Below are 20990 nucleotides of genomic sequence, written 5' to 3'. Positions count from 1 at the left end.
AGCGCCGCCAGGGGCCCAGCTTTGAGTGAGGCCCATGTCCCAGGGGAGAAGGGCTCACTTACTGGAACTACAGTAGCTTCACCACCAAGAGACCCCAGGGCTGCTGCAGCCTGGTCCTGATCTCACACTGGTTGTTGGTAGGCCACCCTCGGGATAGGGGTCAGGTACAGTTATGTTCCTTGACTATGATAATGGAGAGGGATCTTCTTTGTCCCAGAAGCTGTCCCACCATTTCACCTGAGGAAGGTGGCAGTGCGGTTGAATCCACAACCTGTAATCAGGGCCACCACTAACTTGCATATGGGCAGTGCCTTCTTTTCTTTGAATCAGGTTGAGTAGAGGTGAGACCTCAGCCAAACCATTGCCCAAAAAATGTCAGTGACCGGCCGAAATGTGTGTCGTTTTAAGCTGCCAGTTTGTGGTCATTTGTTATAGCAGCAATAGGAAACTAATAAACCAGGTGACCCTGGGGGAAAACACAGAGCCCATTTGTGTCCTCACAGTTTGATCCTGGAAGGCCCAGCAGCCCCGGGTGGTGACGGGAAGCTGCGTTGCTTGGGTCAAGGCAGAGAAACTGTCTCTGCTGCCCAAATCGGAGTCCAAGGCCAGGCTGGCTTGGTGCAGCTTCCACCCCTCAACTAGTGGGGCTCTGGCCAGTTGCCCCCTGGGTGCCCTTCTTGGTGTGGGGCTTTCTGGCCGTGGGCATAGCCCCATCCCTCACTCAGCCCCGGCTGCACCAAGCTGGTCTCTCCCTGGAGTCTGGCCCAGATTTCTGAGGCTGCAGGAGCATCTTGTCGGGCTTGGCTCTCAGGCCTGTCTTGCTTCCTGGAGGCTGAGGCTGCTCACAGCTCCAGTTTCATCCCACTTCTCTGGCCAAGGACGAATGGTGTAGGTGTGCAAGAGAAGCCTGGGTTTCTTCAGAAGCTCACCCCTCTGGCCTCTGACTTTACAAGGGGAGAAGAAGCCGGAGAGGGAGTTCCTGTGTGTGATGCAGACAAACACGGGCTACAGCTGCAGCCTGTGGTGGACAGGGGCTTGTCAGGCGCCAGACACAGACCTAGCCAAGTGGTGGTACAGGCCTGGAGCTCTCAAGCCTTCTGGAATCTGGATTCCTCGCAGCATATTCCCCTCTTCGCCTCCCCTAGCCCTACTGCTGGTAGTCCAGAGGTCATCATAAAAGGGAGGTGTGGGTGAGGGACAGTGCTCTAAATGCAGTCAGCATGGACACTGTCACCCCCCAGTGGGGGCAGGTGGGTGAACACAGGTCCCAGAGGAGGCTCACAGAGGGGCAGGGGACCACCCCTGGTGACCCTCTCTGCCTGACACAACCTCAAGCTGGGCAGGCCTCTGCCCCACCCACTGTTCACCCCTCTTGCCCGGCTGCCATCATTTAGTATCCACAGGGGTCCTAGTGAGTTGTGGATGACAGCACCTCAGCCTCTCCAGTCCCCTCCAGCTGTCCAGTCCTGGCTGGGCTTTGCTATCGGACCCGTTGCAGTGGCCAAGGCATGAGGTGGGGCCCCATTAGTGTTTCCACTGGACTGGGCACCCCTTGGAGGCAGGGATATGTGAGGGCTGCCATTGGTCTGGGGGTGGGCCCAGGACTGGAAGCTAGGAAGTGTTCAGTCAAAGCTGGACTTGGGTTCTGTGGCCTCCAACCCTCACTGAGGACGGCAAGGGAGTCTGGGAATGATGCTAACGAGAGCTTATGCTTTGCCCTTCCCCTTCCCAGATGGCCCAGCGATCAAGGAACACAGACTGGGAGTTTGGGGGCATGTGTTTATTTAGCAGTTGAGGGGGGACTCCATCCGCAGGGTGGCCTGGGGAGCAGCTGGTGGGCCAAACTGTGAGAAGGATCTTCTGGCTCTCTGATTGGAGAATGGGTTGGTAGGGGCAGCTGGGTAGCATCCTGGGCGGAGGTCAGTATGAGGGCAGTGGGGGTGGAGAGAAACAGGAGGCACCTGAGAAGGACACAGGGGAGTAAAGGTGGCAGCAGTGTTGGGTGGGGGAGCAAAGGCAGTCCTGAGGCCCCCTCACCCTGCTTCACCTTGGTTGCCATCAGTCCCCTCCCCAGCCATACTCACCGCATGCTCATTCGTCATCCATCGATGCACTTGTCTGCAGGGGAAGAGAGTCCATCAGAATGGACAGGAATGTGTGTGTGTGTGTGTGTGTGTGTGTGTGTGTGTGTGGCCCCTGACCACCAGGGCCCCTGCACTGCCCCCAGGCTGCCCTAGGCCCGAGCCTGGCCCAAGAACAGACCTGAGAGTTCCCTTCAGGGATGTGGCAACAGGGCCAGACGATGGGGAAAGGAACTAGGAGAAAGGCCTGAAAAAACCTGGGGTCACCTGTTCTCTAGAGGAGGAAAGTGAGCCCCAGCTACCTGCTTGGGCACCCAGACCTCCTGCCCGTTCACCTGATGAACCCTGGCAGCCCCTCAGGCTGGGACTGCCCAGTGGCTCTTTGAGTGCCTGGCTGGAGCCCCTTGCCCAGGGCGGGCCGCCTGAAGACAAATGTACCTCCCAAGTCAGTGGTGAGGAAAACCCCAGGATGAGGGAGGAGGTGGCCCAGGACAGCAGAACCTGGAGTGTAGGGGAAGGTGGCCCAGGACAAAGGGGTGCCCCAAGACAGCAGGACATGGGGCAAAAGGGAGGTGGCCCCAGGCAGTGAGACTGGGGAAACTCGGACCTGGGCCTGAAACTCTCATCTGGGCAGGCCCAAGTTATCTGTCAGGGAAGAACACGTGGGGCCCAGAACCCGGGGGGCTCCACACACCCCTAGCTGGTGCGTGATCTTCCTGAACCCAAAGTGGCTCCAGTGACTGGAGCAGGGGACCAAGGCCCTCCTCTCTCCTGGAGCAGCGTCAGATGTGGACAGGCCCCGTGTCCCTTTCTCCTCTCCCCAAATGACCATTACCGATCGGGACAGGAAAGAGGATGTGGTCATCAGTGAGGCCCAGAGATTTGGTGAAGCGGATGAAGTCCTCCTTCAGTTCAGGGGTCAGCTCCTTGGTCCTCCCTGTGGCCAAGATGGCCGTAAGTGGCCGGCAGACACTCCATAAATATTGTTGAGTGCACAAATGAGCCTCAGCGCCCTTCCTCATGGAGGGTCTGCAGAAAGCCCTCTCTCCTCCCCAGGGCTTGGAGCGAAGCTGATGGGCTGGTTGGGGGTGAGCCCCTCCAGTGTGACCAGGAGCTGGGTCCCGGACGGGGTGGGTGAACACCCACCATAGAGGGTGATCTTGAAGTTCTCCTGGTTTTGGGAAACTGCCTTGAAGAACACCACGGCAAACTCATTATAGTTGGTGGTCACCACTCGCACAGTGTAGCTCTTTAGATTCGGGTAACCTGCGGGGTGGAGAGAGGGGTCAGCCCTGGCTGGGAGGATGGAGCAGCTCCTTGCTACCCGGTTCCCCGCCCAGGACAGCATCTATGTGGAGGCACAGGGAGGTCTGTGTCCCCTCTGGGCGGATCCCGCTCCCCAGGAATTCCAACCCCAGGGCCCACATCGTTCAGGACTCACCCTTAATATTGCCCAGGTTGAATTCGCCAGGCTGGGAACTTGGGACAAAAGTTCTGATAAAGTAGTCACAGTTCTGGTTCCTGTGGCGGTAAAAGATGTGTGGGTGAGAGGGAAGACACACAGGCGTGGACCCCCTGGGCTGGATGAAGTGGGGGTCAAGGCTGCAGCTGAAGGGGCCAGGATTCTGATTCTGGAGGGGCCAGCCCATCCTCTACCACAGCAGGAGGCCCAGGTCTCCCCCTCTGAGCCCGTCTGGGCTAGCTGACGTGCTCAGACCCTCCCTCCAGCGTCCACTGTCCTTCTGTCTTCAGGACTGTCTCCCCCTGGTGGCCCTCCCTATATACTATCCTCTGCACCCCAGGCATTTGTCTCCTATTCTTATCTTTCTGTTTCCTTCTCTGTGACCTCTCCTGGGGAATTGACCTACCAAGGTTCTAGTCGGCTCCATGCCATGGACTCCCCTAGCTCTTGTGCCAGCCCTGACCTCTCACCCTGTCCCTGGCACCCCAAAGCTGATCTCCCCAAACCCGCTCTTCTCCTGCCTCTTGCTCCACAAGTGCTCTAGCCCCAATCCCCCAGGTGCGAGAGCCAGAAACCCACAGGAGCTGGGTGAGCCCTTGTGTCCCGCCAGTCCTCTCCTCACCGGCTCCCTGGGGTGCCAGTGCCTTAGGCCCCTGGCATTGTGGAACCTGCCCCCCTCCAGGCTGCTCACAAGCCCCTGCCCAGGGCAGCCTGGCAATGCCATGCTTCTGCCTGAAGGAGAGGCTCTCTTCGAGTCTACCAGCCTCTGCTGTGAACCCCCCACATGTCCTGCCAAGGTAGGTTGGCTTCTTCAGGGCCCAGCCCGAAGCCACCTCCCTGGAAGCCCCCAACTGAAGTCCTGGGTGGGGTTCCAGGCTGGGTCCAGTGAGCCTCTTCCTACCCAGGACACCCCTGCTCCCTCTGTCTCGTTTCCTGAGGACTGTGGCCCTCCTTACCACTCTCTGTATGTCTGTACTGAAGTGACCAGTAAATGCTGATTTAATGAAGAAGGGAACAGATACATAAATCCAATACCGAGCAGCAAGATGGAGGGAGGACTACCTGCCAGCCTGCAACGCCCCTTAGCCCTGACATCACTCTGCCCTCAGGCACTGCCAGGGCAGCCCCCCAGGTCCCCATGCTCCCCCAGGAGGAAGCGGCTCTCACTTGAGCAGGATGGAGGTGACATTGTAGCTGTGGTCTTCTTTCAGCTCGTAGGTGGTGGAGTACATCTTAAACTTGCCTTGTTCTTCTTTCGAAAATGCGTTCCCCGCCAGGCCCACCACGTACCACTTCCCCTGGAACTGCAGGGAGGGTGGTGATAGGCAGAGTGGGCCCCACGAGCCCCTCTACCTGGGCCCTAGGGCTCCTGACGGGGCCCTTAGGATCGGGCAGGAGCTAGAGGCCGTCAGACCAGGAAGGAGCCCCGAGTCTGGCAGGGACCCTTGGCAAGTGACCAACTGGCCCCGCTGAGCCTCAGTTTCCTTATCATGCAGAGGGACTGAAGATATTCCCATCCTGCATGTCCTATGGAGACAAGGGAGAGGGTGTGGACCAGGGAAGATCAGTGAAGTCGGCGTGGGTAAGGGGGCACGGGGCATGGCTTCCATCAGGGGACGGAAGGGCATTCTGAGCTGAAGCCTGGGCCCATCCTGCTTCCTAGGACTCTTTGCCTCTTCTTCCTTCTGCTCCCACCCTCCCAGCTGCCCCTCCAGGCCCCTTCCCTACCTGATCATCTTGGAAGTTGGGCTGCAGCGGGACCCTGAGCAGAGAAGGGGCTGGGATGAGGTTTGGGGTGGCGTCCTGGGCCTGGATCTGCAGGGCTCCCAGCAGGGAGAAGCCCAGCCACAGGAGACCTCGGGGCATGATTTCAGGGCTTAAGAAGCTGGGCAGCTGCTGGGCCTGCAGGTGGTGAAGGAGGAGGAGGTAAGTGAGGAGGCTGGCCGAGGGAACCCTATTTATGGTCCCCCTGTTTGCCGACTCACCCCAGGGTGGAGTGAACTATCCTTTGCCAAACTCAGGAAGAGTGAGGTAAGTACCGCAACTCCTGCCGAAACATTTGGCAGGATTCTTGTCCCTCATGGTTAGGATTGTGCAAGGTGGAGGAACAGGAAGTCCAGGGGAGTCGTGAAGGAACATTCCACAGAGCTCCACACCTCTGGCAAGGACAAAGGCTCCCCCAGTATGCTCTCTCTGCCCCTTCCCTCCTCTCTGGTTGGCCCTGTTCATAGTCAGGAGTCCTAATCTGGCTGAGACATCATCTCTGACCGCCAGGAACTCCTGCTTAGCCCAAGGCCAAGCTGGGTTCTGTGCTGCGAGAGCCCCCACTCCTGGCACCTGATGAATGCAAACAATGCCTTGCCCCCGTTTCCTGGTTCTTGAGGGACAGGGAAGGATGGGGCAGCTAAACGCGGATATTTGTGACAGAGAAGGGCTCTGTGTTGCTTGAGATCACGGGTCCCAGATCCTGCCCCTCCCAGGGGCCCCACACAGGCACTGGCACAGGGTGAGACCTCCCTTCCCCGAGGCAGACCTGGGAGGGCTCCCGCCTTGAGTTGGCCCCTCCCACCCTCCATGCCCCATTTGCAGCTGACCCCTCCGGACACAGACCCCAAGCTGGGCAATTCAGCCGCATAAAATAGCATGGAGGCTGCAGTCCCAGCTCCATGCTGGTGGGGGTGGGAAATGAGGGGCACACCTGCACTGGGTGAGGTAACCTGCGGGAATTGGGGCCTGAAGGCCAGCTTTCTACACTACTGCTCTGGACACCAAGTGCTTTGGGTCACAGAAAGAGCAAGGACTTGGTCTCATCCTTGACAGGTCATTGAGACTATGCACCATCTCTGGCCACAGCCTTGGTGCCCAGGCCTGGGCCCTGGAAGTGTTCCTACCATAGCTGATCCCAGCTTTGTCCTAGAGAGGAGTTTCCTCACTGGGGGTCTGGCCATCCCTGGGAGGTGGTGACGGGTCCCAGCCCCTGGGAAGTGTCTTCCAGATGTCAGCATGAGGACCGAGGCTGTCTAGCTACCTGCCCTGAGGCTGAATTGAGGATTCAGCAGCTTAAGGGAACTGACAGGAGCCCCACTGGCTCTATTCACCTGCTGCTAGGAAACCAGCACCCCCAGCCTGGGCTCTGGGGGGCGGGGGGCAGGCTCCAAGAGAAGTGGCTTTGGACAGGGTCCTGAGCTGTTGAGTAGGGGACAGCCTTGACCATCCTAAGGCAAAGAGGTCCCCTTAGGCTCTGCACTGCTTCCCTGTCTGGGTGATGAAAGAACAGGAAGTGGAGATGAACAAAGCTTCAGGGAACGATGTTGCCACCAAAGCTGCGTGCCCTTCAGAGGTGCCAGTGGCCACCCGCCATCCAAGGGCTCCTCCCCTGCTACTCTCTTTGACCTTAAAAGGTATCTTCAAGCCTGAGGTGACTTCTGGATGTGGAGGAAACTAACAGTGGAGCCCCAAAGAATTTTAACTAGGGGAGGGGCAGTGCCCTGGATCACTGGATGAAATATTCCAGACTCTGAAAGTCAGGGGGCAGAGTGGCCAACAATCCCTGTTATAAACTGGGAAGGTGGGTAAGGCTGGGTCTACAGCATGAGAAAACCGAGGCCAGATACAGGAGGGGAGATGGCCCAGCTCAGGGGCGCTGGCCCCCTGGGTACCGAGAGCTGTGCTGCAGATTCTGCGAGGCCACACATACACAGTGCCGGGGGCACACACACGAGGTGTCGCCACATAAGGGCATCTCTGAGTTTCTGACCAAACCCCCGCAGTGCCCATGCTTCTTTATTCTGGCTCCAGGCCTGTCCAGACCCACTGACTTCGTCTGTCTCTCTGTCATCATCTCTGTGTGGTCTTGGCCTTGGCTGAAACCTGGTACGGCCATCTCATCACTTCTTCCTCACATGGCTGCCTCCTGCCTTCTCTGCTGGCGTCACCCTGGAGGTTGGGCTGGTCCAGGATCTGAGCGAGGAGACGAGATCCGTCCAGGGATTTGAGCCTCAGCAGTGTACAGTGTCCCAGCCATACTTTGTGGGTGTTGTTGGGGGAAAGCATTGAGAGGATGTGACCACCAGTGGACCCTCGAGCTGGGCCCAGGCCTTTGGAGCCTCCTCACCTCTCCTGTCCTTGAAGGTTTGCTCTGCCCACCATTTGCACAGTGGGAGCCGTTGTCAAGCTCGCAGCCCCGAGAGAGCACTGTGGTGTGAGACCATCTGGATTGAACACGTGACTGAGCCCCATGAAGGCCTCTATAAACTTTAAGATTCTGGCGGGAGCGTGTGGAGAGCTACTCGTCTTGTAGCGCCAAGACAAGCCCCGTAAGGAAGTTTCCTCCATGGCTTATTAAACCTGCCACCTACCAATCGGGAGTGGCTGCCTCTTTCTTCAGTCTCTCCTTGCTCTCCGTGTACAGGGGCCAGTTTGTGAACCAGCTGGGATCCACGGACAGTCATGGTTTTATGGCTGGGGCAGAGGTCAGGCCAACAGGAGGTGGGTGCTGGGCTGGTTATAGCTGGAGGGCCGGGATCAGGGAGGATGCTTCTTGCGTTCTGCCTAAGGAAGAGAGCGGTCCTGCAGGCTGGGCCGGAGATAAAGGAGAAATGCTCTGCTCACACTCCTCAGAGTCTAGCAGGGCTTCGGGGGTAGGGTCAGCTCAACTGGGCCTGGGCCTCTGGCCAAGGAGGGGATTCTTGGGTCTCCGTGCCCGGGGCTTGGGGTCTCTGGGGCCCGGGGCTCTCAGAACGGTCTGCACTGTACACGTGGCACTGTGTGGGCAATTCCCCTTGGCCCCTCTCGTTTTCCACTGTGGCCCCTGGGCTGCTCCACCAGCTTCTCTCTCTCTCTCTCTCTCTCTCTCTCGCCCCTACAAATGTCCCAATGAGGCCACAACAAGCCACACAGAAACTCTGGGGCCAAGCCCCTCCTGAGAGAAGCCAGGGCTGGGCCTTCCCAGTCCTGCTCTGGGTCCCCTTTAGCAATGGCAGGACCTTAAACACCATCCACACCTGGGTTTCTCTGTGGCAAGGAGCCAGGAGAAGTCTGGCTGCTCCAGACCTCCCCCACTGTCTCTGGCAGGTGGCTCTCCCCTTCCATACGCCCGACACACAGGGACCCAGGCCCCATGCCTGGTCTAATCCACCCAGGAAGGCACCTAAGTGTTCTGTGTACTTACTGCATCTCAGGAATCCAGTCTAACCCCCTGGACTGGTTTCTGGAAGCTTGTGAGCAGTGGTTAGTCCAGCTACAATGCCTGGGGCAATAGCAATGCCCTGTGACTGGCTAGAAGGTCTGGCCAAGATGTGCCCGGGTAGGGGTTGACTAGGCTTCTTGGGGCCACACTGGGGAGAAGATTCTAAGCGGATGCCCTAGGAGGCATCATGGCACCAGGAACTCTTGGGGTCCACAGATGGGCCGTCCTTGGCCCTGCAGGTCCAGACACCCAGGAGGGGGAAGGCCTGCTCTTCTAGGGCTTTGGCTTGATTCTCTAGTTTCCAGAAGCACCTTTCCAGCCCCTATGCCCCATCTCTCATGCCAGGGCTTACTTAAGAAATACCTGGTGGGGATCGTGCCTGCAGAAAAGCTCCGAAAGTCAGCTCTTTCTGACCCGCCCCCACCATATACCCACTGGATTCCTCCCTCTGGGGAGGTCCTTGGAGTCCCCTGGGCAAGGGGCAGCAGGCCTTGTCACACGAGGTCTGGGTCTAGGGCTGTCTTCTGGTTCTGGTCCTTGGGTGCCTGGCCCATGCAAGTTCTTATATGGGTGCTCCTGCCTTTCACTCTGGGGCCTGGACTCCCATGCAGGTAACAGGGCCCCTGATGACCAGAAGAGGGGACTGTAGGCCACTGCTCTGAGCAGGGTCTGCAGTGGGCTTCTGGCACTCCTGGAGCTGGGCAGGAGTACCTCTGTCATAGGCCTCTGCTCCTCGCCGCTCTGCACCCCTCCTGCCTGGGCTGTAGCCCCAGCACCCCAGGAAAGGGCACCTTTACCTTGGCCACTCGTGGGTCACCTCCATGCTCTCTGTATCCTAGGCCCTTGGCTGGGCCTCTGCTGGACACCATCAAAGGCAGCTTGTGTGAGGATGGGTCTGGCTCTCCCGAAAGGCTGGTTTGCCTTCGTACCCTGAGTGCCCAGGACACACCAGGAGAGTGCCTAGGCCAGGGGGCAGGGTAGTGGGTGCTGGAAAGGTTAAATGAGAACAAATGTCTGAGAGGTGCTCAGGCTCTTGCCTGGGTCCTCCCTGGGTGCCTGCCACCGGAGACTGACCAGGCAGGGGCCCTTGCACCCCTCCCCATTAATCTCAGTGGTTGAAGGACGTTGGTGTCTGGCGGGGTCCTCCTTGGGACCAACTGTTTATTTCCGATGGGGTGAGGTCGGTGGCTGTGACAGGCAGCGAGGACAAGGTTAGGCTCAGGAGGAAGAGCATGTCTACCTTCAAAAGGAGAAGGGGGTTGAGCGGCTGGTTAGCTCAGTTGGGTAGAGCGTTGTGCTGAGAACGCCAAGGTTGCCCGTTTGATCCCCACATAGGCTACTGTGAGCTGCACCCTGCTTAAAAAGAAAAAGAAAAAGGAGAAGGGGGCGACCTGGGCCAGTGGAGAGTGGGGCAAAGGGCCAGGAGAGTAGTATAGAGAATGGAGAAGACACAGAGAACACCCACTGAGGCCTTGGGCTCGGCTTGGCCACTGTCCCTCTGTAGCCCAATTCTCAGGGGGACCAGGTCGGGAGTCTGAGGGGGTAGTGTGGTTTCTGGGGACTTTGGATTGGAGGACCTGCCCCTTCCCTCTTCTTGTGACTCAGAATCACCTCTCAGGGATGAGAACGCTCTGCAAAGGCGCGATGGGCAGGCCAGAGGATGTAGGGCCCAGGTCTGGGTGGCTGCCTCTGGGCCCAGAGTGCCTTAGGTCTGGAGTGAGTACTGGCCTCCAGGGTCGGGGCAGCCTCAAGGGAGACTCCTGAGTCACTTGGCTTGGGTCTGCCAGGGCTGGAGTGTCCCATGACTCCTCTGCCTCTGTCCACACCCCTGGGTCTCCCTGTTGTGGGCCGCTGTTATAGACTGAATGTTTGTGTCCCCCCCCCAATTCATATGTTCAAACCAAATCCCTGGTATAATGGTATTTGGAGTGGGGAGGCCTCTGGGAGGTAATTAGGTCATGAGGGTGGTGCCCTCATAAATGAGATTAATGCCCTTGTCAGAAGCCCCAGAGAGCTCCCCCACCCCTTCCCCCATGTGAGGACACAGCGAGAAGACAGTTGTCTGTGAACCAGGAAGTGGGCCCTCACCAGACACTGAATCTACCACTGGCTTCATCTTGAACTTCCAGCCTCCAGAACTGACATTTCTGTCATTTGTAAGCCACCGAGTCTGTGGTATTTATAGCAGCCCCAGTGGACTGAGACAGCCACCTTCTCACATCGCTGAGTCTCCCTGTCCTGGGGCACATTTTCCCCACATCCTTAGGTCCCCTGCCCAGCCGTGCTCTTGGCCTTCCCCCCAGAGCATACTTTCCTAACTGTGATGTTCCCACTTTTAGCAGCGTCCGCAATGTGGATAGAATTGAAAACACCACATTCAAAGGCCAGGAGTCTGAAATCAGTTCACTTTGCCGAAATCAAGGTGTGGGCAGGGCCGCACTCCCTCCAGAGCCTCCAGGGGACGCTTCCTTGCCTCTTTCAGCTTCTGGTGGCTGCGGGCATTCCTTGGCTTGTGGCCCCATCACTCTAATCTCTGCCTCTCTTCACATTCTCTTCTCCCCCGTGTGTTATCTCCCTCTGTCTCTCTCTTATGGGCACACTTGTGATCGACCCAGATAAACTGGGATGATCTCTGTAGTGCAGGGGATCCTGCCGACTTCGCCAAGTGTCGTGCGGGGCGTCTGGCGGGGTCTCTGGTCCCGCTCCCCACACAAGAACGCAGGACATGGTGAGGCCAAACAGGAACACCCACGGAGCCATAGGTAGGGGAGTCACACCACTATACTCTCACTGGCGGCTGGGTTGGAGACACAGGAACCAGGAGCCACACAATATTCAACCCTCACTGCGCCGCGTGCAGGCTCAGCCACCATCTTCTTGCTAGCTCCCCCTTCCTTCTTCTCTCCTCTTCTTGCTACTAGCCTAGCCACGGCAGTTATATTCATGGCTAATGGCTCACTGGTTACAGCTGACGGCCAACTAGCCACAGCTGATGGCCATTTGATCAGTCGATGGCCATTTACTACCTGAGCCAGCACCTTTCTATGTGAGGCCGAGAGCCTGGAAACTGCTTTTTGGGGCTCTGTCCCCACAATCTCTTTATGTCAAAATCCAAGCTTATTTAAGAGGTGGAATAAGAGGCAAAGAAAGAAGGACAGATGGAAGGGAGAAGGAAAAGGGAAGGGCCAACCATTAGTGTGGAAAACCTGTCTTCTACTATTAAAATATTGGTGAGTTGTAAAAATAATTTTATTCTTCTCTTAGGTATTTGATAACAGAATGCACTCTATATTGTATTATGAATCAGAAATTGGAATGTTGTCAAATCTTCAGGAAAGGGAAAAATCTGGGCCATACCAAGAAAAAAAAATAGCTTGTTTTGTTTTCTTCTGAAGAGAGTAATGCATACATTTAATTTATACACCTTAAAAATCAGGCATTAGGATACTGTTACGAAATTTTAAAAAGTAGTAATAAATGGGGCAGCTGGATTACTCAGTTGGTTAGAGCGGGAGCTCCTAACAAGGTTGCTGATTTGATTCCCACATGGGCCAGTGAGCTAGCTGCGCCCTCTACAACTAGATTGAAAACAATGGCTTGAGCTTGGAGCTGAGCCGCTGGTGGGGGGTCACTTGGCTCAGTGGTGAACCAAGGTCACCGGTTCGAGTCCCACATGGTTCCAGTGAGCTGTGCCCTCCACAACTAGATTGAAAAAAAAAAAGAAAACAAGGACTTGACTTGGAGCTGAGCTGCGCCCTCCACAATTAGATTGAGAAATGACTTGACATTCTGGAAAAACATTGTTCCCCAATATTCCCCATTAAAAAAAAAAACACAAAACAAAACAAAACAAAAAAAGCCACAAGTCCCCAAACTAAAAAAAAAAAGAAAAAAAAGTAGTAATAAAGAAAATCTTTACCACATCTGCAAAGACTCTGTTTCTAAATAAAAGTTACATTGTCAGGTTCTGGGAATTAGGACATGAATATCCTTTGAGGGCCATTTTCCAGCCTATCATAGTCCCCTTGACTCATGCAGACTCCTTCTCCCCACCCCAGGCTGTACCATCCTGGGCCACCCACACCCCAGACCTACTCACAGAGGGACTTGGGTTCCTCTCAGAAGGGGCCTTAGGCCCTGGGTGGCCTGGCCTGTGCAGGCAGCTGCAGCCCGGCTGCTCAGAGGCCCTAGTCTCCCTGGCTGAGAAGCTTCAGGGCTCGGCTCAGTCCTAGGCAGGGTTCTGGGTGCCCCAGCAGGGGCTGTGGCTAAAACGTGGAAGCCTTGCCCTTCTACAGTTGGCTTCCCCTTCCTGTGTAGCTAAGGGTTCCTACAGGCTGCCAAGGGCACACCAAGTGTACCTCTGAGTGCGTGCGGTTAGTATTAAATATTAAAAGCCCGGGGTGGAGGTGGGGGTGAGGAGAGTTCCACCACAGGGCTTAGCCTAGTATTCAAGGGCCTCAGGGTCCTTCCCTTCCCTGACCAGTGCCCCTCCCTTTCTATCTATTATTATCTCCACTGGGAGCAGGGTGGGGAGGGAGCGGCTTCTCTCACCTCCTGCCTCTCTACAGTTCTATTGTAGAGAACTGCAGGGGAAGGTGGGGGGCTGATTTTGGCCTTGGAGTGTGTGGACTGGAATCAAAGTACTGCCAAGAAAAGTCAAAGGCAAGCAACTGGCTGCATCAGCCCCTGTTGAAGAGCAAAGCAGGCAGGGTGGCCTGGGAGGGGCTGCTGCTTGGGAAGGGCAGGCAGGAAGGGGTGCCAGGTCCTCCTGTGGCGGGAGGGGACCATCTGAAAAGAAATCCTGGGTGAACAGCATTCTGGACACCCTGAAGGGCCCCCCTCCACCAGACAGCCAGATCTAGCATGAAACAGACTCTTAATGTCCTGCCAGACTCACCGGGGGACATGTACAGACTTCAGTATGTGTTTTATAACAAGAAAAGCTGCAAAGTCGAAAGGAAAATGTCCAAAGTAAAAATTTAGAAAAGAAACCACAGTATAAATCCAAAGAAAATAGGAGACAATGAAGTTAAGAGCAGAAATTAATAGAAAGATATAATAGGAATATCAAAGTCAAAAGTTGACTATTGGAAAAGACTAATAACATAGTTAGAAATTTAGAAAAACTTCTCAATACATAAAGATATAAGGCACAAATAAACAGAAGAAGAAATAAAAAAAGGGGGGTGGGTGGCTCTAACTATACAATTTATAGACATTAAAAGGGTAAAAGAATGCGGGAGGTAATGAAATGGGAAACTTCCCAGAAAACTGTAACTTACCAAAATGCATTCAAGAAGTGAAAGAAAGTCTGAGTGGCCTTATAACCACCACAGAAATAGAATCAGTTTTTAACAAATCTTCCCACAAAGAGAACACTAGCAATGCGATATAAACCGAACATCTCCAAAGCGCAAAATTTGACATTTTAAAAAATAAACTTTTAAAAGTTTCATAGAAAAATTATGAAAATAATTTTGGCAGAGTTCCCATATAGCCTGAACCCAGTTTCCCTTATTATGAATATCTTATATTAGTATGGTACATTTGTTACAATTTATGAATTACTAGTGATACATTATTATTAACTGAAGTCCATACTTTATTGGGATTTCCTTAGTGTTCAGATAATCTCCTTTTTCCTGTTCCAGGATCCTATCTAGGATACCATTTTACATTTAGTCCTCATGTCTCCAGGCTCCTCTGGGCTCTGACAGTTTCTCAGATTTTCCTTGGTTTTGATGAATTTCCTTGACTGTTTTGAGTACTGCTCAGGTATTTAGTAGAATGTCCCTCTATTGGGACTTGTCAGGTGTTTTTCTCATGATTAGACTGGGGTTATGGGTTTTAGGAGGAAGACCACAGGTAAAGTGCCACTTTCACCACATCGTATCAAAGACACATACTGTCCACATGACTAATCACGGCTGATGTTGATCTTGATCACTTGGCTGAGGTATGTTGTCAGGTGTCTCCGCTGTAAGGTTACTCTTCTTCCCCCTTTGCAAACTGTCCCCTTGGGAAGGAAGTTACCCTCTACAGCCCGCATCTATAGAGTGGGAATTTTGCTCCATCTCCTGGAGGGCAGTGTGTCTACATAAATTATTTGGAATTCTTCTGCATGGGAGATTTCTCTTCTCCCCATTTATTTATTAATGCAATCATTTATTTGTATCAGAATGGGCTCATGGATATTTATCTTGTACTTTGGGTTATAATTCAAAACTCATTTTGTTGCTCAAATTGTTCCAGCTTTGGCCACCGAGAGCTCCCGGATCCTTTTGACGTACTCCTTTCATTGCGGTTTTTGAGCAACTTGATAAGTCTTGACGTATATAAATAAATGCCTTTGAAACTATCAACGCAAACCTCCTCGCGAGCAGAACTCTGTCCAGGTGCTGCCCACAACCTGTATCGCCTCCAGATCCCCGCCCACTCTTCGAGCCCCGCCCCTCTCCAGGCTGCTGGGCGGGGCCATCCCCGGGCTGCCCGGCGAGAAGCCTAGATGGTGGAGGCTGGGGCCTCAGCTCCGACTAGTGAGCCCAGCAGAGGGCCGGGGGCAGCGTGGGTCCCCCATTTTGTTCCATCAAGCTGGTGAGTACCTACGGGTGGGCGAACCTGCGCCTTTGCGTGGGCGAAATTGGAGACACATGGTTCCTAAGGTCCCCAATGTGTAGAGAAGTTTTTATGGTTCGGGTCCTAGGAGAAATGGTGCAGCGGTGCGGGAGGGCAGAAAGAGCCGGAGTGGCTGGTACGGGTTCGGTAGTTTCCGCCGCCTTCAAGAACCCGAAGCCATGACCCTTTCCCTGACCCTCCGAAGGGTTCAGTCTCTTTCAGCTGTGTACATGAGGTAGAAATTACTAACCGCTTATTACGGACGACGTTGAGACTTAAAAGCCACACACGGAGCTGCGTGGCCCAGCCGGAGCTAGTGCCCAGGCATTCTTTGCACTCGGCCCGGGTCACCACCGAGATCTGTTACGTCTACATGTTCAGAAGCAGCGGCATTTAACGACTCCCGGACATCCCCGGTGCGGCGATGTCGGGTGTATGAAAGCTGGGCGCCGGGTACGCACGCCCCAAGCCGCGAGGGCAGTAGCCCCCTGCCCGCGCGGCGTCTCTGTCACCACTGGCAACCCGCGGAGCGCGAGAGACGCTGCCCTTTAAGGGAAGCCTAAATCCGGCCTTCTTCGTTTCGCGCGCCCGCCCGCGGCGCCGGTACAGCGAACATGGCCCAGGCTGCACGCGCGTTGTGGCCAGGCGGGCGCGCTCTGGCCTGGAGGCTGGGTGGTCGCCTTGCGCCCGGACTCCCAGCACAGAGCCGAACCGGCTTCGCGGGGGCGGCAGGAGGCCCGGGCCCCGCTGCCACCGCCCGCAAGGGAAGCCCACGGCTCCTGGGGGCTGCGGCGCTGGCCCTGGGGGGCGCCATGGGGCTGTACTACACCGCGCGGTGGCACCTGCATGCGCAGAATCTCCGCGCGAAGCGCTCAGCCACGCAGGTAAGCCTGGGCTGGACCGAGCTACTGGAAGGGGCTGTGGTGTCAGCGCTGAACTTCGGGACATCTAGGAAGCGACAAGGTCGGGAATCGCCTCCTCGGTCCGCCGGTGACCTTGGGAGAGTGATGGTTTTTGTCTCCGTTCCCTCAGCGTCCTCATCTGTGAAATGGGGGCGCTACCGATGCCTGCTAACTAAAATTGTTGTCTTTGTCTTAAAGGCGTTTTGCTAACTTGTTTCAAGACTTTTTAATGGGAAGATTTGGAGATCACAGAAAAGGGGAAGCCTCTTTCACAGTTTATCACTTTTCAAACATTTTTGTTCATCCCCTCCCATCATCCCTAAATCCTAAGGTTGTGTATTTATTTATTAGCATTGTTAGTAGTATTTTCATGCAACCGATGACCCTTAGACTCCAGGCCTCCAGACAGGGAGGGACACGTAAGTGTCCCTCGAGCCAGGGGGTGACCCAGGTGCCTTTGCAATGCTTTATACACAGCACTAGCACAGCCATTCTCTGCTGGGATCTCCACCACCCACCCACAGGCGCTTTTTTCTGTATCCAGGGTAACAGGGGTGGGTGAAGTTCTTTGTATCTCCCTGCCCACCTCCAAGGGTCCAGCCTGTTCTGAACTGTTCAGCCCATCTGAACATTGACTGCAGCTGTGACTTTCAAACATGAACATGCAGCAAGCTCACTTGGGGCTTTCCTGCTGGAGGGAGCCAGGATCCAGGCCCAGGGCCCAGACACAACACTCCCCTCTTGGAGATTTGAGGTAGACCCCACTCTGGCCAACGCTGGGCCACTGGCTGGGTTGTAGCCCACCTCTGTTGCTCTCACTCAGAAGTCCCTGGGGTTGGAGTGGGGATGGGCACGCTGAGTTGAAACGATTGCTCTGCGTCTGGGAGGGCACACCTGTGGGTGTCTGGTGTCCCTTTGGAACAGGAGGAAGAAGAGAGGTTTTTGTCCAGTGTAGGACAGAGATCAGAAGATGTCTCCTACACAGACTTCCCGCCTGGGGAGCGCTCTGGATGGGGGCTGAGCCTGCGCTGTCCACCGCATGAGCCTGCTCCCCACCTCCCCATACCCTCTTTCTCCACGCCACCCCCCATTCCTCCCAACGTTCTCAGGGTCATCTTAGAAGACTTCTCTAGGAAACAAGTTTGCTTGGGGGCAGCGCTGGGTACCAGGCCTCAGAAGCCCCCCTCCCTCTGCTCCCCACCCAGCTCTCCCTGTCCGGCCGCCTGCAGCTGACCCTGTACCAGTACAAAACATGTCCCTTCTGCAGCAAGGTCCGTGCCTTCCTGGACTTCCATGCCCTGCCCTACCAGGTGGTGGAGGTGAACCCCGTGCTTAGGGCCGAGATCAAGTTCTCCTCCTACAGGAAGGTGCCCATCCTGCTGGCCCAGGAAGGAGACAGCTTGGTGAGCTTCGGGAGCCCCCCACCATGTCCCGGGTTGTCCTGGAGTACCCTCGAGTCGGGCTCTGCACTGCAGCCCTGGAAGGAACTTGGGCTCTTGGCCTCACCTGAGGGTTATGAAGGGAAAGTAGCTGTGTGCAGTAGATAATAAATAGAGGCTGCCTTCCTTCCCTACCAACACCAAACACTAGCCTAGTCTAAGAGGGGCAGAGCACCACAGAGCTTAACAATGCGGGTTCTGAAATCAGGGTGGTCTGGGTTCAAGGTGTGGCTCTGACCCTCTGGCTGTGTGACTTGAGGACAGCCACTTAGGCTCTCTGGGCTTGCTTCCTCATTAATCAACAGAGGCCTATACTCTCTGGGTTGTAGGGAATGCCTGGCACAGTACTTAGCTCCTAGTGTGTAGCTTCTGGAGTCCACCCTGTCCCTCAGTGCCCAGGAGGCCAGGTGGGCCCCGACCCTCCTCCCCATTAGCCACACTTGGGTCTCCCTTATGATGGGCCTCCCTGAGAGTGGGCAGGGTATCCTGCGGGGCGGGGAGAGCTCAGTGGGCATTGGTTTTAGGGGGAAGCCCCCAGGGGTGGGTAAATAGCGCCCCAGTTCCTGTGGAATTCCTGGGCACTGGTGTTATTCAGTGGCCCCTGTGATCCTGCCAGGGTCAGTCAGCTCCTGACCCCCTCCTGTGATGTAAACCAACCTCTTCTCCTCCAGCAACAACTGAACGACTCCTCTGTCATCATCAGCGCCCTTAAGACCTACCTGGTATCGGGGTAAGGAGCCCGTCAGACGCCCAGGCGGGTGTCAGTGTGTCCCTTCCGTCTCCGGGGAGGCCTCACCTGAATTAGTGCGTGGGGCGCAGGCGGGGCCGCTGTTCACATCTCCAGCATGGGCCTGGGCATCCTGCTCTGAGACCCCCTCCTCTCCGTCCATCTCCCTCTGAGACCCGGGAGATGCCAGGTCTCAGAGCAAGTATCTGGGGGCAGCTGCTGTGTTCCTCATCTGTCAGGGAAGTGCTCCTGGTGTCTGCCCCGAATGCCTCTTGCTGCAGGACCTCCTGTGTCACCTACAAGAGGGTGGGAAGCCTTTGTGCATGGGTCCTGGCTCCACTGCGGGGCTGGATCAGGCGGGGGGGTGAGGGGGGTCATCACCCTAAAGAGGGGAGGGTTCAGTCTCCTGGAGGAGGAAGGAGTCGGGGTGAGGCTCTGGATGTCCCCCAAAGGCAGCCCCTGGAAGACATCATCACCTACTATCCGCCCATGAAGGCCATGAATGACCAGGGCAAGGAGGTGACCGAATTCTGCAACAAGTACTGGCTCATGCTAGACGAGAAGGAGGCCCAGCGGATGTATGGTGGGAAGGAGGCCAGGACGTGAGTGGGGTTGGGGCCAGCCCCGGGGAGGTGGCGGGGGTGGGGGGGGCGCAGGCTGAGAGGCGATGTGAGGGGAAAGCAGCGTGGGAAACCAGGCGGGCTGGCGCCGAGCCCCAGGCCGGGCTGAGTCTCCGTAAGGACCAGCTGCTTGGGCCTCAGCTGCCACCCATACGCTAGGACTGAGACAGTGGGTCTGCTCGCCCCCCTCCCAGGCCCGGGCTTCGGAAGCCCACCGGGCCCGCCCTCTGTCCCGTTGGCCTGCAGGGAGGAAATGAAGTGGCGGCAGTGGGCAGACGACTGGCTGGTGCACCTCATCTCCCCCAACGTGTACCGCACGCCTGCCGAGGCCCTGGCCTCCTTTGACTACATTGTCAGGGAGGGCAAGTTCGGGGCCGTGGAGGGGGCCATGGCCAAGTACCTGGGCGCAGCTGCCATGTACCTCATCAGCAAGCGGCTCAAGAGCAGGTGATGGTGCACGTGTGTATGTGTGGCAGCTTCCCCACTGTCCCCACCTGGGCCAGGATGGGAGTCCCCTGATGGACTTCCCTCATCCCTGCCCAGGCACCACCTCCAGGATGACGTGCGTGAGGACCTCTATGAGGCTGCCGATAAGTGGGTGGCAGCGGTGGGCAAAAACCGGCCCTTCATGGGGGGCCAGGAGCCGAACCTTGCTGACCTGGTGAGTGTGGTGGTGATGGTGGGGGGTGCCCAGATCGAGGGGCCTATCTTTGGGGACAGAGAAGCCCAGGTGGGGAAAGGCCAGATGTAGGCAGTACCTACATCTCCCAGCTCTCCTCCCTCAGCAGCACCTGGCTCCATCTTTTGTCAGGGGCTTAAAGACTGCCTTGGTTCCCATAACTGACAAGTTCAATGGAAGGGTTGGCTTCAGGTCCGGCTGGATCCAGGGGCCCAAGCTGTGTTACCAGGGCTCAGGCTTTCCTGCTGCCTCTCAACTCCTTGCAGTTGGCCTTAGCCTGAGGCCGGCCTGGTCCTGTGCTCCAGCCTTCCCCCAGCAAAAGCCCTGGCCTCCATGTCTGTCGTGAAGCAGTCCTGCAGCCAGGGTGGAACACATTGATTGGCAGGCCCAGTCTCAGAGCTGGGTGGTGGGGGAGGTCTCAGGACCTGAGAGTGGGGGCAGGCATTGTCCCAAAGGAAACTCTGGTGCGGGGGGTGGCGGGGGTTTGCCTAGTAGGGGAGTGTGGGTGTGGGGCAGGCGAAACCTGCAGCCACCCCATGCAAGTCATTCAAAGCCCTATGTGCAAAATTAGTCCGGTGGGTCTCAGAGCTCTCAGAGAGGGGAGGTGACAGGCCCCAGGGCACACAGCTGGCAGGTAATGGGATGGATCTGGATGTCCCCTCTGGACCCACCCTAGGCGGTGTACGGCGTGCTGCGTGTGATGGAGGGCCTGGAGGCCTTTGATGACCTGATGCAACACACTCGCATCCAGCCCTGGTACCTGCGGGTAGAGAAGGCCATCGCTGAGGCCCCGCAGTGAGCTGAGCCTCCCTGCTGGGAGGAACTGGGACACGGCAGAAGACACTGGCTGCCAGGGACAAGGGTCGCTGAGCCAGCATGCGGCAATGCTGTCCGGGGAGGGGGCGGGAGCGTTCGCTTCTGCCCACCCCCATCCCCCCAGCATTCTCTGTTTCTAACACTGGACGCCTGCTGGAGCCCTGGGACGCGAGGGGATGAGGCCCAGGCTCCGTTTCCTATCACAGTCCCCTGTGGGGCCCGGAGGGGCTGCCTACCCCCACCCTGGGCCTCCTGCTGTCACCTGTTCTCTGGGGCTCTCAGTGGCTGCCCCCTCTCCACCCTATAGGTGGGAATTGGGTTGGGCTCCTGCTTTGGACAAAGGAAGTAGGGACACTCCATTTAGGGAGAGCCCCAGCCTTGGTTCCCCTGGTTTCTGCTTTTCCCAAGCACCCCCAGGACTCTGTGTCTTATTTGAAATAAAAAGATTGCTGCTCCCCTCC

At 56.4% G+C, this 20990-nt stretch overlaps 2 protein-coding genes across 6 annotated transcripts; one reads left to right on the top strand and one right to left on the bottom strand.

Annotated features, from left to right (window-relative positions):
* Positions 1–1759: 1759 nt before the first annotated feature.
* On the bottom strand, positions 1760–10847 carry LCN2 (lipocalin 2). Its single transcript, XM_033122056.1, is given in 10 exon segments — positions 1760–1961; positions 2085–2118; positions 2917–3018; positions 3228–3347; positions 3523–3602; positions 4711–4847; positions 5272–5544; positions 9529–9606; positions 9608–9691; positions 10836–10847. Coding segments are annotated over 9 exon segments (906 nt in total). The 3' UTR covers positions 1760–1961; positions 2085–2098.
* Positions 10848–14194: 3347 nt separating this feature from the next.
* PTGES2 (prostaglandin E synthase 2) lies at positions 14195–20990 on the top strand. Of its 5 annotated transcripts, none has more exons than XM_033122671.1 (8): positions 14195–15325; positions 15552–16230; positions 17454–17651; positions 18359–18417; positions 18867–19016; positions 19281–19481; positions 19578–19695; positions 20390–20990. In XM_033122671.1, the coding sequence occupies exons 2-8, from the start codon at positions 15961–15963 to the stop codon at positions 20510–20512; spliced, it is 1119 nt and encodes a 372-aa protein (XP_032978562.1). In that variant the 5' UTR covers positions 14195–15325; positions 15552–15960; the 3' UTR covers positions 20513–20990. The 5 variants fall into 5 exon arrangements, with proteins under 5 accessions (XP_032978562.1, XP_032978565.1, XP_032978564.1 ...); XM_033122673.1 differs by having other exon boundaries at positions 15199–15325; positions 15559–16230; XM_033122674.1 differs by lacking the exon at positions 15552–16230 and having other exon boundaries at positions 15088–15325; positions 17516–17651.

This window comes from Rhinolophus ferrumequinum, chromosome 12, assembly GCF_004115265.2.
Source record: "Rhinolophus ferrumequinum isolate MPI-CBG mRhiFer1 chromosome 12, mRhiFer1_v1.p, whole genome shotgun sequence".
Lineage (NCBI taxonomy): Eukaryota > Metazoa > Chordata > Mammalia > Chiroptera > Rhinolophidae > Rhinolophus > Rhinolophus ferrumequinum.
The sequence above is the reverse complement of the archived record's forward strand: the minus strand, read 5'-3'. Positions and strand labels throughout refer to the sequence as shown.